General features: G+C 38.2%; 1 protein-coding gene across 9 annotated transcripts in view; it reads right to left on the reverse strand.

Annotated features, from left to right (window-relative positions):
• SLC4A4 (solute carrier family 4 member 4) overlaps window positions 1-21,523 on the reverse strand; it is a 496,548-nt gene that overhangs the window by 316,518 nt on the left and 158,507 nt on the right. For all 9 annotated transcript variants that reach the window (XM_017501628.2, XM_017501630.2, XM_017501627.2 and 6 more), the window contains one exon: window positions 12,425-12,604. In XM_017501628.2, coding sequence (XP_017357117.1) covers window positions 12,425-12,604 — 180 coding nt within the window. The remainder of the gene's footprint in view (window positions 1-12,424; window positions 12,605-21,523) is intronic.

Genomic DNA, 21,523 nt, shown 5'->3' on the forward strand with positions numbered 1-21,523 from the left:
CCTTAAGGGATATCTTGACTGCCAGTGGAATATTACATGAAAATAGACAAGATCATGGAGCCACTGGAGATGGTAAGAATGCACCTCTCGTGTCAATGCCAAAAGCTTTTGCTGAGATTGACTAGTGACTACAAAAAATACTACTTTATTTGGCACATTGATATCATAGGAAGAAATATTTGCAGAAAAGATGTAAGCAGAAGTTGGGAATGGTTCTGCAGATAAAGAATGTTGAGAAAAAATACAAAATCATAATCATAAACCTCCATTTAAACTCAGGTTAAAAATCAGTGCTTTAACTTACTGTATGCCTCATATAGAGATATGCTTTTATCATGGCATTTAAAATGAATAATTATTCACCCAAAATTGGTACATTTCATTTTCTTTTTATTTTTTTTATTTTTATTTTATTTTATTTTATTTTTTTTGAGACAGACTCTTACTCTATCACCCAGGCTGGAGTACAGTGACACAATCTCAGCTCATTGTAACCTCCACCTCCCGGTTCAAGCAATTCTCGTACCTCAGCCTCCTGAGTAGCTGGGATAACAGGCATGCATTGCCATGCATGGCTAATTTTTGTATTTTTAGTAGAGATGGGGTTTCACCATGTTGGTCAGGCTGGTCTTGAACTTTGGCCTTGGCGGATCACTGCCTGCCTCAGCCATTTTCTCAAATAGTAGTCAAAAATAATGAAATGAATTTCTAGATGGAACTCTCCTCAATGAGGCCTCACATACGTGGTCAGTGTTGATGGTCTGCCTTAGATAGCCATACTCATACTCATCATGCTTTCTTCTGGCCCAGAGCCTTGTTTTGTGCTCTTCTTGTGACCTCCAGCACTTTTTCACTTATAGTCCTTACCAAAATTTTTTTCTTATCCTTCAGATCTCAAGTATAATTTTCTCAGAGAAGCCTTTCCTGACCCCCCTAACTTGATCAGAACCCATCTATTATCAAATCTCACAGAACCATAGGACACACTCCAACAGTACATACCAAAGACAGAACTTAACATTTATTTATATGGGTATTTGATTGTAAGTGTCTCTCTAGACTGACTACAAGCTCCCCAAGGGTAGAAAGTGCCTTTAATTTTGTTCATTATCATCACCCCAACACCTACCACCATACTTGGTACACGGTATAGACCTTCAATCATTATTTTTGATGAAGAAATGGATGGGTGAATGAGATATCTCATCCTTCCTGATCCTGATACTGATGTGGTAATTATCACATTCTCTTAGATTTATCTGATTTGTGCTATTTTCCCCACTAAAATGTCAGTTTTCATGAAATTTTTATTTCTGTAGCCTCAATGCCCAGGACTATGCCTAAAAAGTACTCCACAAATATTTCTTATGCATTCTAATAAGTTAGTTGAATTGAAATAAATTGACTTGCACTGCACTGAATTGAGGTTTCAGGCATCTCACTGCATCTCTTTCCTCATCCTGTTACAGTGGCTAGCCAGGTGCCTGCCCCAGTGCCATGAAGGATGATGACATGCTTACAAGCTTAACAGTTCATACAAATAGATCATGTCTTAATGAGATCATGCATTCACTTGGCTTTCTGGCCAGAAAAGAGAGTCAAAAAGCAGTTACATTAGCTTATTTCCTCTCAGGGGAACCATAGAGAAAGGAGTAAAAGGCACTATATACCAAAGAAAATGCTGAGAAAATATTTTTCCATTTAAGAAAATGACAAATTAGTGAAAGTGACAAAAATAAAAAAAAATCCTACCACATACTCAAAAAGTTGCATAATTGCCTAAAAGCCAAACTGTAATTGTCAATGCACTGGCATTTGGCACAGAGTTCAGGATTTCAAGGAAGCAAGCCGCACTTTCATGAACACTAACAGAAATGTCACAAGCAGCTTTTGATTAAACTATGATTGTCACAGTATATAGGAATGAACTAACATATGATATTTTTAAAATAAACTACTAACCACATCCAGTGGTTTCACAGTTAAAGAATGGTTCATTGCTTACAAAAATTCCCCCAGACCCAGCTGTCTTCCAAAAAAGTCCCACTGCCTGACTCTAAATTTCCTCTGTCATCAAGCAGATTACCAAGAGGCCAGCCTTGGATTTGGTGTGGACACCAAATCTTTGACAAAGATGCTACCTTTATCTTATGGTTGTAAAAAAAAAAAAAAAAAAAAAAATCCACCCTTTATTTTGTGGCTAAACAAAGTCTCCAGGTAACCTCCTATGAAAAGTATAAACTGAATTGCAAAGTTATATTAAATAATCTGCTAGAAGACTAGAGTATGTTTAAAAGGAAGTTTTAGGAAGCTAAAGATATTTACTATATGGTATACTGGTAGTTTGTAACAATCAGGTATTAGTAAAAGGACTAGCATAACTATAAGACAAGGCCCAAGTTTCTTACAGGAGGAATAGCTTGTAAGGATGAGTCTAAAACCAATACAAGGAGATAATGTTAATATAAGAATAAAGGGAAGATAGAGAATCACTATAGCCATGTGAAAATCATGGTGAGAAAACTATTAGGAAACTAAAGATAAAGCAAGTAGAGGCCACCTGAAATGGGTTTGAGGACAGAATGCAGAGAGCTGGTCCTACTAAGTTATAGACAGCCCTATTTTGACGTGGTAAGATATTAGCCCTTGCCATTCGCCCAGTGATTTCTCTGTTTTTCTTTAGTCTCATTGTCTCTCTTGCTATAGCTCCTCTACTTCCTCTGCTTCTTTCTCAGAGTAAGTCATCTCCTCTCTCTCCTTTTACTTTCAGTGTTATGCCTGCACATCCCCCTCTATTACCTATGACTGCCCATAATACAGAAACCAGTGAAACTCAATTGTTATTTAAAGATAAATATATTCTCTGGTTGTTTTTTCTTCTTATACATTTCCCTGATTTCTTTTTCATCTGACCTTGTATGAGCCTTTTATTAAATTAAAGGTTCCCCACTCCTACTCAATCACTAAGGACGGCACATTCTCTCCATCTGCCGGAAGAGGAAAGCATCTCTGCCACTTCTTCCTGTACACAGAAATGTACAAAGAATTTCTTCAAATTCATCCTATTGCGTCCATTGCTTAGATGTTTTTACTAATGTCAGAAAGAATAATAAAATAATAGGATAAAAGAACCTTAAGGAAAGTATAGCATAGACAGATTTCCAAAGTCAGTTTCATGAAAGGCAAAAAAATATATATATATATAAACCTTCCAAGTTTGGTTGGAGCATGCAAACAATAGCTCAGAAAACTTTCCTAAAGCCACATATCCACACTTTTCAAAAACTTTGGTTAGCATTTAACTGAAGTAGCCACTGGAATGCTAACCTCCTATCTTCAGTCTTTCTTAACCAGAGTATCTTTTGTTCAAAATCTATATTTAGGAATTAGAGCACCAAGGGAGAGTATTAGCTCTGTCTGTGTGTGGACATCAATAAAAAATAATCCAAAATCTTTTTGAAGCTTTTTTGCACATTTGCTTGGTTGGTTGGTTTGTGGCATTCATCAGTGTCACAAGAGGTAACCAAGTACAATTAGACAAATAATTGACTTAGGATTTTATAGTTGCTCATGCATGTGTTCTGGATACTGGGTGAATCTGCAGTAAATTTCTAGTTATAGAAACTGCTATTTCCATACCTTGGTAACAGAAATTGCCCTATTTTCTGAAGAAAACAACTTCAGCTTTGAACGAACACAGCTAGCTAGACAGCCCACATGTTTATTGTAAATTTGCATCCAGAAGTCATATTTTCCATTACACTAAAATTATTCTACCCAAAGCCTCATAAATGAAGCAGAATCAGTTAAATATAATTGCTTTATCTTGTGGCCTTTGTGGTAAAATTTTGGTAACTGACGAGATAATTTTAATACAAATTGTTGAATCACAATACCATCACCATCAGAAGTAGCTTCTAAATAAGGACATCATGTGCAACATGGTTTTTTTAATTACAGAACTTTGCTTAATTGGCAAATAGCAAAGAATAAAACATTCCAGTGATGCTGTTTCAGATTCAGTAAATCATAATCCTGACAAGGATACTAAGTCATCTAATTTCATCTCTGAAAGCAACATGGATCTTAATCTGTATACCTATCCCAGACACACATGTAGCACCAATGCTTAAAGTTCTCTGTGTAAAAAACTCCACAAACAGCCTTGGTGACACATTCAGTTATTAACAAATCTCACTGCCATAAGTAACTTCTTTTATCTTCTATCCTCACTCAACACAGTAGAATATGAAACCTAAATAAATAATCATAAGAAGAGGCAGGCTTATTCCAACTCAGCAAGCTATGTATTCTTTAGAGAAATGCCATCTTATACTATTTTGCATTCCAACACTTACCTGCATGCTTTCATGCATTTTAATATTTTAATGTATTTCCCATGAGAAAAAAAAGTACACACAAGTAGCACTTTCATCTCTGTTTTAAAAACATGGACAATTTCTATTTTAATTATGTATAAGTTAGTTATTGCAAAAACTAAGTTGCAGAACTACAGCATTAAAAAAAATGACTTTTCCTATATTCTCTTTTTATTTCACCATGATTCAACTCACCCTATTGAACAGTTCTTTGGTTATTTCTACTTTAATCACATTTCAGTAAGGATTTACATTGGAGGAACAGCATTTTTTTAATTGAGATAGTTGCAGATTTTCTTGGATAAACCAGGTTATTCTAAGCTAATAGGTAATTTCTGGGCATTTTATTTACCTATCCATTCAACAAATATGCTATTGCAGAACACGATTCAAATGAAGTATGTGATATTGCCTCCGCCTTTGAGTCTCTAATGATGATACTGAAGAGATGACACACATCTGAATGATAGAGGTAAGTCACCACTTGAAGCATTACAGATCGAAGTATCAGACTGTGTGATGTAGATAATACTTGCAGCAAGAGTTCAAAAACTGGGGAAGTCATTATGAGTTTGTAAAAATGAACTTAAAGTGGGCTTGCTGAGACAGAGTCAACCTATAATTTTCATTAAACTATGTAAAGTATTGAAAGCAGCAGAGGAAACATTGTTACATTGTAGGTTTACTCATTAAGTAACGATGAGCAATAGAAAGATTGTTTGTTTGTTTGTTTGTTGTTTAATTCAGGAGAGACTACAGACCTAATATTTTAGATGTCTGGCAGCCTTGTCTGAAATAACTCCCTTCTATTTCAAGGACAAACTTAAGGCTGAAATTCCAACTAAAGTATTACCTTAGGAATTCAAAGGAAATGGCAGACACAAGAGAAACTTTGAAGGAAAAACCAACAGGGCTCAGTGTGTGGCTGGCTATGGAAGAAAAAGAACAGAGAGGAATAAAGGATATCTAGGATCTTGATTCTATATGTAACCAGAAAAATGAAGACTCCTTGCTGATAACACCTCCATAAAGGGATGAAAAGTCAAGTAAGACTCTTATCCATGGGAAAGTTACTAAAAAAGCCTAACATTCCTGCCTCCAGATTGTGGTCATGGAAGAATTCCGGAGAATTTATTTATAGAGTAGGCCCATGGTCCCTCACCCCAACTACTTCTGCATTTATGAGTTCACACTCATAAAGCCCTGAGTGTAAATCCCTAATATTAAGACCCTCGTCCTTTAAGAATTATTTCCTTCTATATGAAAAATGTCCTAAACAGAATACTATTTCAAGAAGATCCTTGCTAACATCTTTCATTTCCTCAGCACATTCAAACCACACACACACTTATACAGACTCATAAATACACATTCAAGCTTCCTGCCTTGTAAATTTGAACCCCAAACCACAGGATGTGACCTGCCTTCCACTTAGGTGGTAATGCCTGTGGCAGACAGTCATTTCTTCCCCATTTACTTCACTAAAGTATATTTCACATCTTAAATTCCACACACTATTCTGGTTTTCCCCCATTTTCCACCTTAAGTCACAATCTCTTTTTAGCCCTGAGTACCCCAGCACCTGGAGTATACTAGAACCCTTTGAGGCCTCCTGAACTCATAAGTCACTATAAATAGCAACAACATCAACTCTCCCATGACACATGTAAACACGCTATTCATAACATCTCATGGCATGATAAAATGGAATAACTATTGGAATAGCCAGTGGCAACAAGAAGTGAACAGTGTAAAACCTGCCATTTGAAGGATACTTCAAGGTGACTTCAAGAGAGCTGCATTTCAGAAACTTGTGGCTCTCTAAGAGACGTATGCAGTTAACTGGCTAAAGAAGCAGAAGCACCATGACACAGTCCTCTTGTATTCATCAGCATCACAGAGGAATCAACAATTATTTGTACCATGCAAAACACAACATTGCTGAACCAACCCATTGCCACCAAAAACACAAGTATGCCAAATATTTTTCCTTTCTGCACAATACTGCCTCCAAATTGCTGACGTGTCCCAACCAACAGCCCTTCTTAACCAGATTAATTTCACAAAGAAATACAAAGAAAGAGCCAGAAAGAGATCCTTCTTATGAAAGAAACAACAGCCTATTTGACTTCAGGTATCCAGAATGGGGGATTACAACTGTCAACCAAATTCAAGGACACCTTTGGTACACCAAGCCACTTGCTGGTGGCAGTACTCCACACAAAAGAGCACCTCTGCCCCTTAAAGTCCCTGTCCCCTTGGTCCTCTCACCTGCCAGCCAACATCCAGACTGATACTCACTGGCAAGACAAGAGACTGAATTTAGGTTGCTTCTCCCAAATACGCCATTGGGAGCCAAAAGCCAAGTTGACAGCTAAAGCAAAAGAATACCTAGTGAGAATTTGTGGCAGAAAAGACCAGAAGAGCTTAAAGAGGAGTAGTTATTGTTCACAAGGAATTAAGCTCTACAAAGTTTTAGTCTGAAGTTTCTGGCATTACCTGTGTGCAATGGATAGGAAAAGTTGAGCTTGAAGAAGGCAACCATAGTAACTCACAATAATAACTGCTAACCATTGTTGCTGACTATATGCAGTGCTCACTTGATGTTCAGAACACTATGATGAAAATCGATCATCCCCTTTTTACATATGAGGAAGCTAGAGCACAAAGAACTTATGCAAATAACCAAGGTTACACTGCTGGTATGAACTGGGATTCAAACTCAAGTAATCTGGTTCAAATGTGCGCTCTTAACCACTCTGATAGGCTCCCTTTCCAGTAAAATTACAACACAAGGGTCCCTTCTGACATGGCAAACTTTAAGTTTTAAAATCTTTTTTAATATAAAAAGCTTCTGTACTCAGACCTAAAGACAAAGTACTTCCTCCTACTTACATAAGGTGAAAAACAGAGAAGAGGACGAAAGAGATGGTATAGTTTTTTTGTGTGTCTGTGTTTTGTTTTGTACACTGGGACAGGTCTATCTCATTTTCATACATTTCCAAAGCCTTTTCTCCTATACATAGATCGGTTTTTGAGATATGCCAATGATGTGCAGAAAATTAAAGAAATCTTACTTTATGGTATCAAAATTAAGGGTATTGCCTGAAAACATTTTAAAAATCAAGAAAAAGTACAAATGTACCCAGAAGTGTGAGGTCAGTTTGGGGGAGGGGACAGGGGTGTGCACTGGGAAAAGGGGAAGTCAAATGACACAACACCAAATATTCTTGGCTCTAATGAAAAGCTACTCTGTTCATTTACCCGGAAGCACCAAACAAAAGCAGCGGCCCATTTCTCTGTTTCAGTTTCCTGAATATAACTGGATCACCAACCAGCATCCACTGTCCCAGGCTCACAGAACAATGTTCACTAGCATAAATCCGTCAGTTCTGGTACACATCCAAAAGGCTAAAATAGAATACCACAAGACTGAATGAGTGTCTATATGGACATACCTATCACTATGATTCCACAACGGGCAAGACCTATGCGTGAGAGGCAGTTAGCACCTCCAAGCATGAATGCATGTTCACGCTTGTCAAGAAATATCTTACACATCAGATCCAAATGCTGAACAAGATGTTCTGTTTGTAGCTGTGTCTCCTAACATCTTACGCATCTTCAGAATCTCTGCAGTCACAAAGCAGCCTGTGATGCCCCCATAAGTATCCCTGGACACTGACAAAATGGGAGGCGCAGAGGACAAAACCATCTAGGCTGAGAAGGAATACTGTGTTTCCAAAGCCTATCTCAGCCAGGACCACCTTTCCACCCACTTTTTGGGCAACCCTGAGAGGATGGCAGCTGCTAACTTAGAAAAAAAAATGCACAGTGGAGGAGGCAAAAGGATTATTTTTAAGAAAGAGCACAATCTAACTTTTCTCTCAACCACCCACTCCACACCACCTCCTCATTCCCTTGTCTCTCCTGCCTGTTCTTCCATTTCGCTTTCCTTCCCCAGCCTCTCTCTCCCCAAGGCTCAGCGCTCCACGCTCTCACACACGTTTCCTTCTCTGTGTCCCCAGCTGGGACACCAGTTCTGACACCACACTGGGAATAGCAGCTGTGAAAGGACTTGGAGCTGCTGCTGAGCTCAGAGGGGGATATGAAGCTAGCTAACTTCCTCCTCAGAGCTCCAAATGTGTAAAAACCAAACACTCATTTATTTTTTAGAAACCCCATCTTGACATGAAAGCCATGAAGAAAATAGAAAGCGCTAGGTGATAAACTAAATGAACCTGTTAATTATACCATCTTCTTAATATGCCTAAACACTGGAAGATATTTCATTTGTTTCTTATAAATGCCCTTTCATGTTTTTGCAGAAACAGAGTCTCTCTATGTTGCCACGGATGAAGCACAGCAGCTATTCACAGGGGCAATCATAGAGCACTATAGCTTCGAACTCCTAAAGATCCTCCCACCTCAGCCTCTGGAGTAGCTGGGACTATAGGCATGTGCCATGGTGCCAGCTCATGCCACCTTAATGTGGCTTCTGAAGGGGGGGGCTGCCCGAGTTCTCTGGGAAATGGTGAGCATTTTTAAGTGTACATGAAAAATTCATGTGCTTTGCGTTTCAGTTTCATCCACCACCTGTGGTTAATAAGCAGCTCCACACACTTGGGAGTTACCTACCCAGACAAAATCCCACTTTGGCAATACGCAAAATAATGAGGCACTTTCCAAAGTGGGATAATTAAAAGTGAGGACCAGATTTTATGTGTCAAGGGAGAAAGACAGGGCAAGAAAATATAAATACTATATGCAAGGCTTAAAAACAAGAAATCAGCTGGATCTCTATCTAGGATGTAAGAAATATTTAGGCCAAGAAAAGCAATGCTTACGTCTTTCTCTGTAGTGGTTCATTCATTCAGTTACTCCTCAATAAACATATATCACGCACATACTATGTGCCAGGCATTGTGCTAGGCACCAAAGAAAACAAAGTGAACAAGACAACCTGATCTTTGCTCTCATGGAGCTTACAATCAAACAACAGCTCAAGACAAAACTGTAGGCTCTCAAAAATCACAAGTGAAAACATATATTATGAAGGAAACAAATAAGGTGTTGAGAAAGAATAATGAAGGGGAATCTGCATTGGAGAGAGTAGCAAGGAAAGGACTCTCCAAAAAGGTAAAATTTAAAAGCCAGAGCATAAAGGAACAGAAAAATTAACCAGGACAAGAATGGTCTGACCATTTCAGGAAGACAAGCTTGCATGAGCAAAGGCTCTGAGGCAGAAAAGATTTTAGCACCAAGGAACTACTTAATGTACCGGGAGTAAAGTGAGCAAGGAGAGAATGGCACATCACAGGACTAGAAAGACAATGGACCATGATGCCCAATTGAGGTTTTACTCTGAGGACAACAGGAAGTTTTCAGCAGAGGAAGAACATGATCCAATTTACACTTTGTGATGATCTATACTGCCTCTCTATGAAGAAAGACTTGGAAAGCAGAGACTGCTGCAGTGTCTATACAAGAGGTGATGATTCCCTGGACAAAAATGTAACAGCAAAACTGAAACGGAGCAGACAGATTCAGATCTACTTTAAATGTTGAACCAAGAGAAATCACTGAAGGATTGCATATGGGAGTGAGAGCAAGGAAAGAATCAAAGATGACTCCCATCAGGTTACTATTTCTATGAGGCTTATTTGGTTTTTGTTTTTTCTGAGAAGTGTAAGTATCGCATGATACACTGCCAGGCACTATGGGAATCTTGTCTAGGGACATGATATGTCTATGGACATAAGCAACTCAAACACCACAGGTCACAGAACAACAGAAACTGTAAGTGGCAGTTCTTGGGAGATAATAATGGAATACCAGGCAAGTATTTCATCAAGTCCATTTTCCCACAAGAATTCTGTTATGTTGGTGCCAGAGCCCTGTGGCTTCCCCCAAAATCATGAGGTTAAATGTTTTTCCATATCTAGGTGCAAAATCTCTGACTTTTAAACAGAACTGTACCAGATAATTAACTACCAATCCATCAAAGCAGCCAAGGATACGCAGTAATTTCTAAGAGGATCTTCATGTCAAATTGGATAACTCATATTAAATATGCCAAAGGCAAATTAGTGCATAACTTATTGATCAGCAGGAACAAAACTATAAAATGCAAATTTATAATTTGCTTATGACCACTGAGCAATTTTGTCCTTAACAACTGTCTCTCCACAGGATCCCTTCAGAAAGCCAGTATACAACATAATAAGTACTCCCCCAGGAAGAAACCTCTGAAGGGACGGAGAATGGATTGCCTTGTTTCACATGCTGCATTCAAACTGGTCCCCAAATGCCATAGAATACAACAGTATTCTGTAGTTGATACACATGCAGTCTCAGCATCTTCCTGATCTGTTCATTCCTTATAACCTATCTGAGTGCTAGTGGCACTGTTTCCATTGCCCTTCCTCAAAAGCGGATATATAATTTTAATCTCAAAATTCCTGGCCCATCTGTCTAAGTGAGCACCTCTTCACTTTTTAACATTTATAGTGATGATGTATTCTTGTTCTTAAACTGAAGAATGAAAGACAAGTTATAAAAGCCACAGAGAGAAAGAGAGAGAGAGAAAAAGAGAGAGCGCACAATCACACACACAATAGAGAGAATGCTTGACACTGGCTCAGGCCTTGCCAAAAGGGATACATAGTAAATCCAGATAAGTGGTAGTCATTTATTTGGAAAAGAATGGTACATTTTGTTCCTCCAGCCTATTAACTGTGCCTGTTTATATGCATTTTAAGGCCTTTTGTCGAAACAGACTCCACTACCTTAATCAATATATGAAGGATTCCTTTCAGACAGACTTTTCCCCAGTATTTCAGTGAAAAGTATATAACGTGAGGCTCCTGCCTTCTGGTCCTTCTAAGTCTTAAATTTATTTCAATGCCTTTTAATTTAGATTTCATGATCCATCTCAAGCTCTCCTCCAAGCATTCGTCTTTAATTCGATGGTCCACTGTATTGCTCCTCTCAGCACTGCACTTCGCTAACTTCCTAAGCCACTTGCTCAGTTCCAGCAGTGAGACTATAAAAATTCACATCACTATGCCTCACACCCTCTTTAATTTAACTCTGTAAATTCACGTTTCAACACCCTTAAGCTGTTCATTCTAATTTGGCTGTCATCACCTGCAATGACTGAGCTCGATCTTTATCTGTGCCGCCCATAATGCATTTTATTGCAGGGTCCATATTTCTGCAACTGTAGCAAAGACATGAAGAATGTACAGAGCTCTGCCAACATGAAAAGCTGTCACTGCGTAACTCCTGTTGGGGAATCTCCCAAAATTGGCATGTGTTTCTACTGCACATATTCATTCTCAGTTCAGCCACAATATTTGGCCCATGTAGCCAAATATTCTCCACATTAAAGAAACAAAAAGCAGCATAAACATACACCTAAACACACAGCCCACCCTATCACTGGAATCCAAGGGTGTTCTTTGACCTCCTGCCATTCTGCTTTTAGTAACATTTTTATCCAAGGTATGAGATCTAATACATTCAACATCTTAATAACAGTGTCACTCTCCAATCCTCTCTGTCTTACAGGATGATTTTCAACAATTCCTGTTTAAATCACTGACCTGGCTCACAACCTGGTAAAATGTCACCTATAATGCTGACATTTGGAAAGATATGTAAATATATAGACACATACTCTCATCTTGACCTACTGTCTCAATAGAACCTATTTCTAAGCATAAACAATGCAAAAATTCTTACGAGTCTTCCAGTTACTGTTCATTGCTATAAATACCATCTGCAACACTGCCCTATTACACATAAACATGTAGAATACACAACGATGCCTAAACTTGGTCAGACCCTTTCTGATCAACTACATGACCTTCTAGGTCAACCTGCTGGTACAAGCAAAGCATCTCCACAGTCATTATCCTTTAGAGCAGACCATCTCAGTATTATAGCGTCCCTCCCTTTTAGCCACAAGATTCAAAAAGGCATCCTTCTCAAAGATGTGGGAGTGAGGCAGAGAGAGGCACCAACGCCCAGAAAGTACTCACTGAGAGGTTTTAGGATGCTGCTGCTGGATTCATCAGCGTTTTCAATATCTGATTTGTCAGAGTAGTTCTCAGAGATTCTCTCCTTTTCCTTCTTTTCTTTGTGCCCTGTCTTTCTTTTGTGACGTCTCCTTCTCCTGTAACTCTTCGGCACATGGACTCCGATGTAAATGGTATGGTGGCCTAAGGAAGGTACATAAATCAGCAGTCAGTTCAAACCACATTCTCTACTGCAGATAAATTGCACAAGATGCACAAATCAGAAGAAAATGCCTATAAATTCAACGTTACCATTCTATATTTGACAAACTCTAGCTAGAAAAATAAAATTTCCTCCCGATTTTCAGTTAGCTTCAGTATAATTCAAGCTGGTGATTGACACTAGGGTTCTGTGAGGGTGTGCTCTAATTCTGTCCAGATCTACTACTTTTGTTTTGGAAAAACAAAGAATATCAAACTGGAAATCAGGAATCATGTTGGTCATACCTCTGCCATCAATTAGCTATCTGACCTTAAGCATGTCTGTCTTAACCACTCTGAGCATCAACTTCATCCTTTCTAGAAGGGAAGACTTAAATTGGGTAATCTCTAGAGGCCTTTCCAGTTCCAACCTTACATGAGTCTATGATTATACTGGGTAGGGTTAGTGCCTGCTGGAAAAGGAGCTGCTGGAGCTACAAAAATAAAGATTTAACTCAAAGTTCAAAAAGTCATTTTGCCGGGGGTAAGGCTTTACATTAAAACTTTTATTTTAACCTAATCAGCAAAATAGAGACTTAGAACTGGGACAAACTGAGAAAAATAAGACATACTTGGAGAAAAGATTTTAGAAATACTCAAACGTTCACACTAGGAAAGAGCTAAAATGAATGTCAGCTACAGTGCCATTCTCATTTTTCTTTTTTCGTTTCCAAAAGTTTCTAAAAACTGGTTGTTGCAACGATAAAAATAAACCGAGCCCAGCAAAAATTGCCTTGAAGAGAAGGGCAGGAGGAAAAAAGATTGTGAAATGCTTTCAGCTCTCTAGATGGAAGGAGCTGCAAAACTGACAAGTGGTATTATTTTTACAAAATCTAATAAGACAAAAAAAAAAGAAACTCAAAGTTCCACATCATTTTTTTTAATTGGAAAACTTTTACTTTCACTTTAAATACAGCATAACTTCTGAACTTACGAACTACCATTTCAGAAATAATGTGAATACTTTTTTTCTGAACTGCAAATTAGATTCGATTTTCTTATTTATGGGTTTTGTTTCCCATTTCTGGAATTACTACTCAATGACAACTTAGCAGTGCCACAGCCAATATCACATACCTACATGCAAATACAAGTACATACAGTATGTATGATACAAACTGTCATGAACTACTTTCCACAGTAACCTATGGGGTATATCTAAAAACACAGTAATTCACAGGGGTGCTTCGTTAGATTGGCAGGCTTAAAAGAATTATATGCTCCTTCAGGAAAGAGATTCCAGCTAAGCAATGCAGAACTTAAGTGAATAGGTTAGTATTCAAAAGAAGACATTAGCTGCATGAATGAAGCTGGAGGCATCTACATAAAGCAGGACCTCCTTCCCAACACACACGCAGCAACTCAGCTACTACAAAACACAGTGAAATTCTCCCCACAGAATGTGCGCCAGTGAGAAATGTATCATGTCTAACCATTTGCAAGCAAATCGTTCTCATGGGAAAGCTATATTATACTTGGAAGTAGGAAATGTCTCAGAAACAATGTGAATTAAGAAACAGTGTCAATTGTTTCCTGTGCTCCAGTTACTGAGGGAGTCTTCAAGTTTTATCTCAAGTCTCAACAATACAAGTTAGCAGAGCCAACCAATTGCTTCAATAAATCAAACACAAAATGCTTGGTTGTTTTCAAGAAAACACACACAAATTAAGAGATCGGAAAATTTTTTTTAACATGTCACATTAAACATTTTCTATTAACCTCATTAAATACGGCAACTAAGCAAAAAAAAAAAAAAAAAAAAATGGTAATTAAGCCACACTGTCATATTGATGTTATATAGAAAGATTTTTTAAATTGTATTTACCAAAATCTGCATAGTACATTTGATCAAATCATTTAATAGACAGTCTATATGGGTGGGTAAGATGCTAAGGTAAGATTTCTGGCTGGAAAGTGTCGTCATTGTCAATCTAATGAAAGAGTTAGGGCAGTTCAGTGAGTGAGCCATCAAACCCTGAAGAGGAACGCACTTGATTTTTTGGAGCCTACTTTGAGTTGTCGTCATCACAAAAATGGTGTCATTTTGTTCACATCATCATGATAAGCATCCTCCCGCAGCAGACTCACTGTATCCCCATTTCCTCCAACTCCTCCTTCTCGATCTTCCCTGTGCACTTCCACACAGGTGTGGGAGCTTTCAGAATTGACACTGCACTATGGAGTGCTATGGTCCCCAGATGCCAAGCAGAAATGTGGTTCCTCTCAAGATATGCCAAATTTCAGGCATTTTAAAATCAGCTTTATTGACTGGGCACAGTGGTTCAAGCTTGTAATCCCAGCACTTTGGGAGGCCAAGTCTGGCAGATCATGAAGTCAGGAGTTCGAGACCAGCCCGTCCAAGATGGTGAAACCACATTTCTCCTAAAAAATACAAAAATTAGCCAGGTGTGGTGGTGCACGCCTGTAGTCCCAGCTACTCTGGAGGCTGAGACACAAGAATTGCTTGAGCCCAGGAGGCAGAGGTTGCAGTGAACCAAGATAGTGCCACTGCACTCCAGCCTGGCAACAGAGTGAGACTCTGTCTCAAAAAAAATAAATAAATAAAAATAAAATCGGCTTTATTGAGGTATAACTTATAAACCATAAAGTTCACTCATTTAACGATACAGGTCAATGATTTTAGTATATTTACAGAGTTGTGCGATAGTCATCATAATCCAATTTCAGAACATTTCCACCAATCCAAAAAGATCCCTCATACCCATTTGCAGTCACTCTCTGTTCCCACTCCTGTCAATGCAACCACTCTTGGGCATTTTGTAATACTCTTAGTGATGGCCTCTGGGAAGCTACCATTCTCTGGTATTCACATGGTAATGTACGTTTTGTAGAGATCCTTACAGCACAATAAAATACGATATTCCCTTGGTGAGGAAGATACTGCCTTCCAAGAACTGCCAGAGGAAATCATGGCACTGAGCTGAGTAATTCAAAACTTAAAGCATCCTCCTCCTCCTCTCACACATTTTTGGTAACTAAATTTTCCTTTTCTGTCTTGTGTTCAGGTAGAGAAGAAGGAACATGGTTCCATGGTTAAGCAGACCTTGAGGAGCTCAGGAACAGCGCTGGCTGCTTCATCGGTTACTTCTCAACCTCTCACTTCAGCTTCCTGGCCTATAAGAAGAGAGCAAGACAGTCTTGCTCTGGTGGATGGGGTAATACAGGCATGCTGACTCAAAGCACAATCAAATACTTAATAAGCTTTATGTGCCAAGTAACCAAAATACCAAAAGTAAAATGAGCTGCAATGGAAGTCTTCTCACTGCCCCCACAGATACCTGTCATGGTGATCAAGAGAAGCTTCCTCACTGCTGAAAATGTGCTATGGTTGATGAGAATATCGTTATGTGGATCTCAGTATTTATTTTCATTAAAATCTCTTTACCTGTTTCAGGGATATGTCATGAAGACTGATGGCTATTTTTAAAATTATAACTCATAAAATGACTGCAAGCTCTTAGAGAAGTTACAAAGTTGAGGGTATAGTATTGCTTTACATGTAACATGAAAAGGAGAAACTTGACAGACAAGCTTTCCAACATAGCAAGGGAACTACAAAACAGTAAGACCATTAAAGAATCAAGGATAGTCGCCTGCTTCTTATACAAGAATTTTTAGGCTAAAAAATTTCTCTGCTAGAAAATTCAGGATATAATGCTTCCAAAGATAATGTAAAAAGGAGGAGCGAAAAAATATTTAAGAGCTATCATGTCTGAGGAAGAAGTGATTGTTTTCAATGTTATCAAAATAAATGTTACATTCTTACTACTGAAACTTCATGAAGTAAAACTACTGGAATCAACACTTGACAGTGTTCATTTAGGTGTGCAGTCAAAGAGCCATTCGGTCCTGGATTTGGCAGTGGCTTCAGTCTCATGTGTTCAAATAAATACCCTGCATGCCTTTCTCTGACAGATGGTACAAGTTCCCAACAAACTCCAAATATCTTGGGAATATCTCCCAAACCATACCACAGCCAGTACTACTGGAAAGAAAGCATGGCTTTCCTGGGTACCTGTGAATGTCAGAAATGATCATTATGCGATTCTTGTTTCTTCCCATCCTTACCTGCTCCACCCCAGTTGCAAGCAGGAAGTACTATGAAGTTCACTCATCCAATTATCCCAATTCCTGAAATATTACTAACCTAACTTCATACTTCTCATAGTTGCTATAATGTTTTCTGGCAAACAGAAAACTTACACTTAGTAACTCTGGAGCCATTCAAATGAAGGAGGCTTTCAGAAATACACATTTTGCTAACCAAGGATGATTTAACACTTTGAAGTATATGAAAACCTTCAAGCCAGAAAGGTTTTCAGATCAGCCAAACTACAACTTCTATAGCTGAGTGGATGGTTAACAACATATGCAACTATATGTAGGACAGATCCATTAGCTCCTTCCTGGGAAACAAGTTGCTGCGTTTACTGTACATACAGATGATAGCAACCATTTAGTGAATGCTTACAAGCATGCCAGGCACTGTGAGGTGTTTTATATCTACCACCTCATGCAATCCTGCTCCTATCCCCATTGTACAGATGCAGAAACCACAGTTTGAGGAAGCCAAGGACATTATAACCATCTAGGTTTTTATGAAGTGTTCTCTTCATAAAATCCCACAGGATAAATATGTCTCTCTTCTCAATAACAAGAAGAGTTGAGTGTTTCATCACTGCTTTGATTTTGTGTTCTTTAAAACATACTATATATATATTATCATAAATGTAATAACTTATTATGTATCTTTCCTCATTGGCTACTAAAAAGAGAATAGACAAATTTTAGGCAAACCTGTAATGAGTACATAGAGTTTCATGACATGCATTCTGTAAACTAACCTCACTCGTCCAACTTTTCAACTGTTATTTTCCCTTCACCCTCAACATTTTTGGATTAAGTAGTACATAATTTTTTAACCTGATATGTCAGTGCTGTACTCTACCTAAAGGATCGCCAAAGGACAGGTAAAATCTCTATCCAGAAGTCTACCTTTCCGTACCTCCCACCATCCATCCTTACCTCCAGCCTCTTAAATACATCTCTAATTAAATACTGAGGGATGTTCCAGATTTGATTTATGGTACACTCTTACTCTTTCAACTGAACGCCTGTTCTCTCCAGTTCAAAGCAAAGATTCTACAACATGCAGTATTTTATATATTTCTTTCAGAACTAATCAGCAGTATTCCCCAAATATGAGTTAAATAGTGTCTTCTCTGGCTTATCTAACATAACCCGATCTTCTGCCAAGATGCCTGAAACATGTTGCAGCTATTGCTGAGAAGAATGAGGGAGAGCAAAGTTAAGAGATTTATTATTTTTTTAAATATAGAAGAGGTGGAGACCCTGGATGAGTGATGGATTACAAAAAGATGCTGCAAAGACTTTACTTGTTAGACCAAAAAAACCCAATTAAAAGTATATGCATAAGAAAACTCAAACCAAACCATAGTATCAAGTCCAGGCACAATGGACACTGTGTGGTTGGCACTTTTATTTAATAAGAAATAGACCCATATGTATAATCCTAAACACCTTAATGAAATACAAGTAATTTTTTTTTTTTTAAGACGAAATCTTGCTCTGCCGCCCAGGCTGGAGTGCAGTTGCGGGATCTTGGCTCACTGCAACCTCCACCTCCCTGGTTCAAGTGATTCTCCTGCCTCAGCCTCCCAAGAGGCTGGGATTACAGGCATGTGCCACCATGCCCAGCTAATATTTTTGTATTTTTAGTAGAGGTGGGGTTTCACCATGTTGGCCAGGCTGGTCTCGAACTCCTAACCTCAAGTGATCCATCCATCCTGGTCTCCCAAAGTGTTAGGATTACAGGCATGAGCCACCACATCCGGCCAAAATCAAACTAATTTGTTAGCTTATTATTCTCAAACACAGAAGAGTACCCATAAGCAGCTTTAATAAGATACAGGCAAAGTAACATTGCTAATTTACTGGGGTATAAATACCAGCTCATGAAAAGAAAATCCCCTTTAAAAAGCACAGTGTATTTTTGTAGTTACCAGGGGGTAAACCAGACCTTTATGAAATGTTTGCATGAGGGTCCAGACTCATAACAAGGAATGATTTCTATTTTTACATTTCAGATAGGGCAATTTGTTACATAAAAAAGTTTATGTTTATTAATAGATAATTACATATTACATATGTATTTATGTATAGATAGGTTTGAATACTGATGAGTAATTTATTTTAATTTTAATGCTACCAATTACATAGGACCATGCATGCACACAAATGGCAAATGTGATGAAAAACAGGGAAATACTTTTCTTCCCACTGAACTGTGTGGGAACTTTATATACTGAAAGCCTCCTAGAAATCCTCAAGGCAACCTGAGGTTCCCCAAGCAAGACCGATAAGAAATCTTAGCTTGTTACTTGACATTTACTGAGCACAGTACTATTAATATTTAATATTTTATGATAATAATAGTGATAACAATCTCTAGGCAAGAACTAAGAGTTACAGAATAAAATGTCTCAAAGGAGAAGCAAGCTTATGACTGTTAGCTAGACTCCTGTCCTTTAGCTCAGCAAACATGCATCTGTCTTCCAAGAGCTCATTTCTAGCAAAAGAGTTCTATTAATTATAGTCTTAGATGAAGGAGAGGAGCCTAAGACCACACACTAAAGTTAAGCTTCCTTTGCAGTTTCCATTATTAATGGCTAATAATAAAGGCAAAAACTGACTGGCACTATATAAAGTTTGAATTTGTGAATATGTTTATAGAAATACAACTTAATTATGTTCAGTGATCATCAGTTATTTGAAAAGAGCTTAGCTAGAAAAGCAAGAATTTCCCCTTAAAGTTACTTTAGGAACCTACCTTAAGGAATTAACGGAATGAAAAATCAGGTTACCCTACGTAAACTGCAGTTCCTGAAGTGCTTTTCAATCTTCAAAGTTGATTCTCCAAAATGATGTTAACTTTGCTCTAGCAAAATCTTTTATATCCATATCTATATATATAAAACATACCTACATCTATATAATTATATATATAGAAATAAATTTCCCTGTACAAATATATATCTATCTCTACACAATCCTTATAGAGAGATTATATAGAAATATAGAAATATATATTTTAATGTACAATCTGAATTAAACATGGCCTCCCACTGCGTCTGGTACACAAGGGTGCTCCATAAATGTTGATCCTATTTCTCCCTTCCGTTTTCAAAGGGGAAAAAACAGAGCACAGTTTTTTTCTCATTCCTACCCACTTCCAGCCCTGATAATAACTAACTTGTGAACACTCTTTGTTCTCCAGGACATTCACCTAGAGGAGGGCAAAAGAGTCAACCTCAGACCTATTCTTAACTTGTCCCTTCACTGGCAGTTTTAGCCATCCTACAGAATTGAGCTCTTCAACAAAGCCAGCACCTTCCATAACCTCAATCTTCCCTGACTCTATCCAGAAGCAAGGGCTTGGCAATATCCACCCTGATTTGGGCAAAGTTTCCCCTGGGGCTTTTATTGGCTTGCTGTCAATCCACAGGAAACAGGTCCGTAAGTCCTTTTACTTGCCCTGAGGAAACAGTAGAGCCAAAAGGCCTAGGAAGGCCAGCACTAGGCAGAACAGTGCTCAGCATGAACAGGAGCCACCCAACGGGAAGACACGAACCCTCCATTTCTCCCGACACCCAGAACCACCCACAAGGATGGCTGCATTGTAATGCACAGTACACATGCCGTCAGACAAAATCCACCTGTGAGCCAAACACAGAGAACGAACAGTTTCCATTATTTCTCTGTGGTCACCATTTGCACAACTGAATGGGAAATAGGGTTGGAAGATACAAAACAATAGCTAATTCAATGGTCATTGATAACTGGATTTGCAATTGCAGCCAGAGACGCAGCTTAGAGAGACACATAAATGCACACATTCACACTCTCATTCCAACCACATTGTCCATCTCTGACTCTATTATGGCTTTCTTTTTGCAGTGGCCTAAGCCCTGGCTGGGCAATAGGATGAAGAGTCCTTGGTTGCTATAGACAGGTAATCTACAATACAGTTAATACACTCATGGTTAATCAGTTATCAACTATTTCATATAATATATAAATAGTCAATATAATTTTAATATACATTGATCTATTATAATTACATATCACATATACAAATTATTATATATGGTTGTATATATTATGTTGTATCAATAGATGAACATATTTTTAATATATTTAAAATTATGTAAATATTTACTATATTAAATATTAATTTATATTTGTTATAAAATATAAATATTAAAGGTCACATTCCCTTCCCTCACATACAATATGTAGGTAAATGAGATTTAGATAATACTCCAGGGCTATAACAATCACCCAGTACTAGGAAAAGTGCTATCAGAGACTTCTGTTAGCCTAGAATCCCAGAATCTTCATGACTGTGGTTTTCCACATGCGCCCAAGAAAAAGAAGGATGATATTCGTGGACACAGTAGCACATAATCATACTTTTAAAGTGGCCTAAAAATCTCTTTAACTGGTTCAGCCTCTTCATTTCCCAGTGATCTAACTAAATCCAAATAGCCAGTTAATGATGTATAGAGACTAGGACTCCTAGTGCCCCTGGATATACAAGCCTTCCCTTCCCATTTTCCCACTATCATGGTACCCCTCCTCCACCCATCCCTGCCATCATCCACTATCTGGAAAACACAGCCAAAAGAATAATAACGATTAGTCCTTTCAAGTTATTAAGTATCAAGAAGGGAAACATGGGCTCAGTATTCTCTGGAAATGTTTCTATCTTAGAATCACAGAATGACAAATTGAAATCCACACCCTTATCTCCATAAGATG

The sequence above is a fragment of the Cebus imitator genome, unplaced genomic scaffold (genome assembly GCF_001604975.1).
Source record: "Cebus imitator isolate Cc_AM_T3 unplaced genomic scaffold, Cebus_imitator-1.0 Scaffold283, whole genome shotgun sequence".
NCBI classification, from domain to species: domain Eukaryota; kingdom Metazoa; phylum Chordata; class Mammalia; order Primates; family Cebidae; genus Cebus; species Cebus imitator.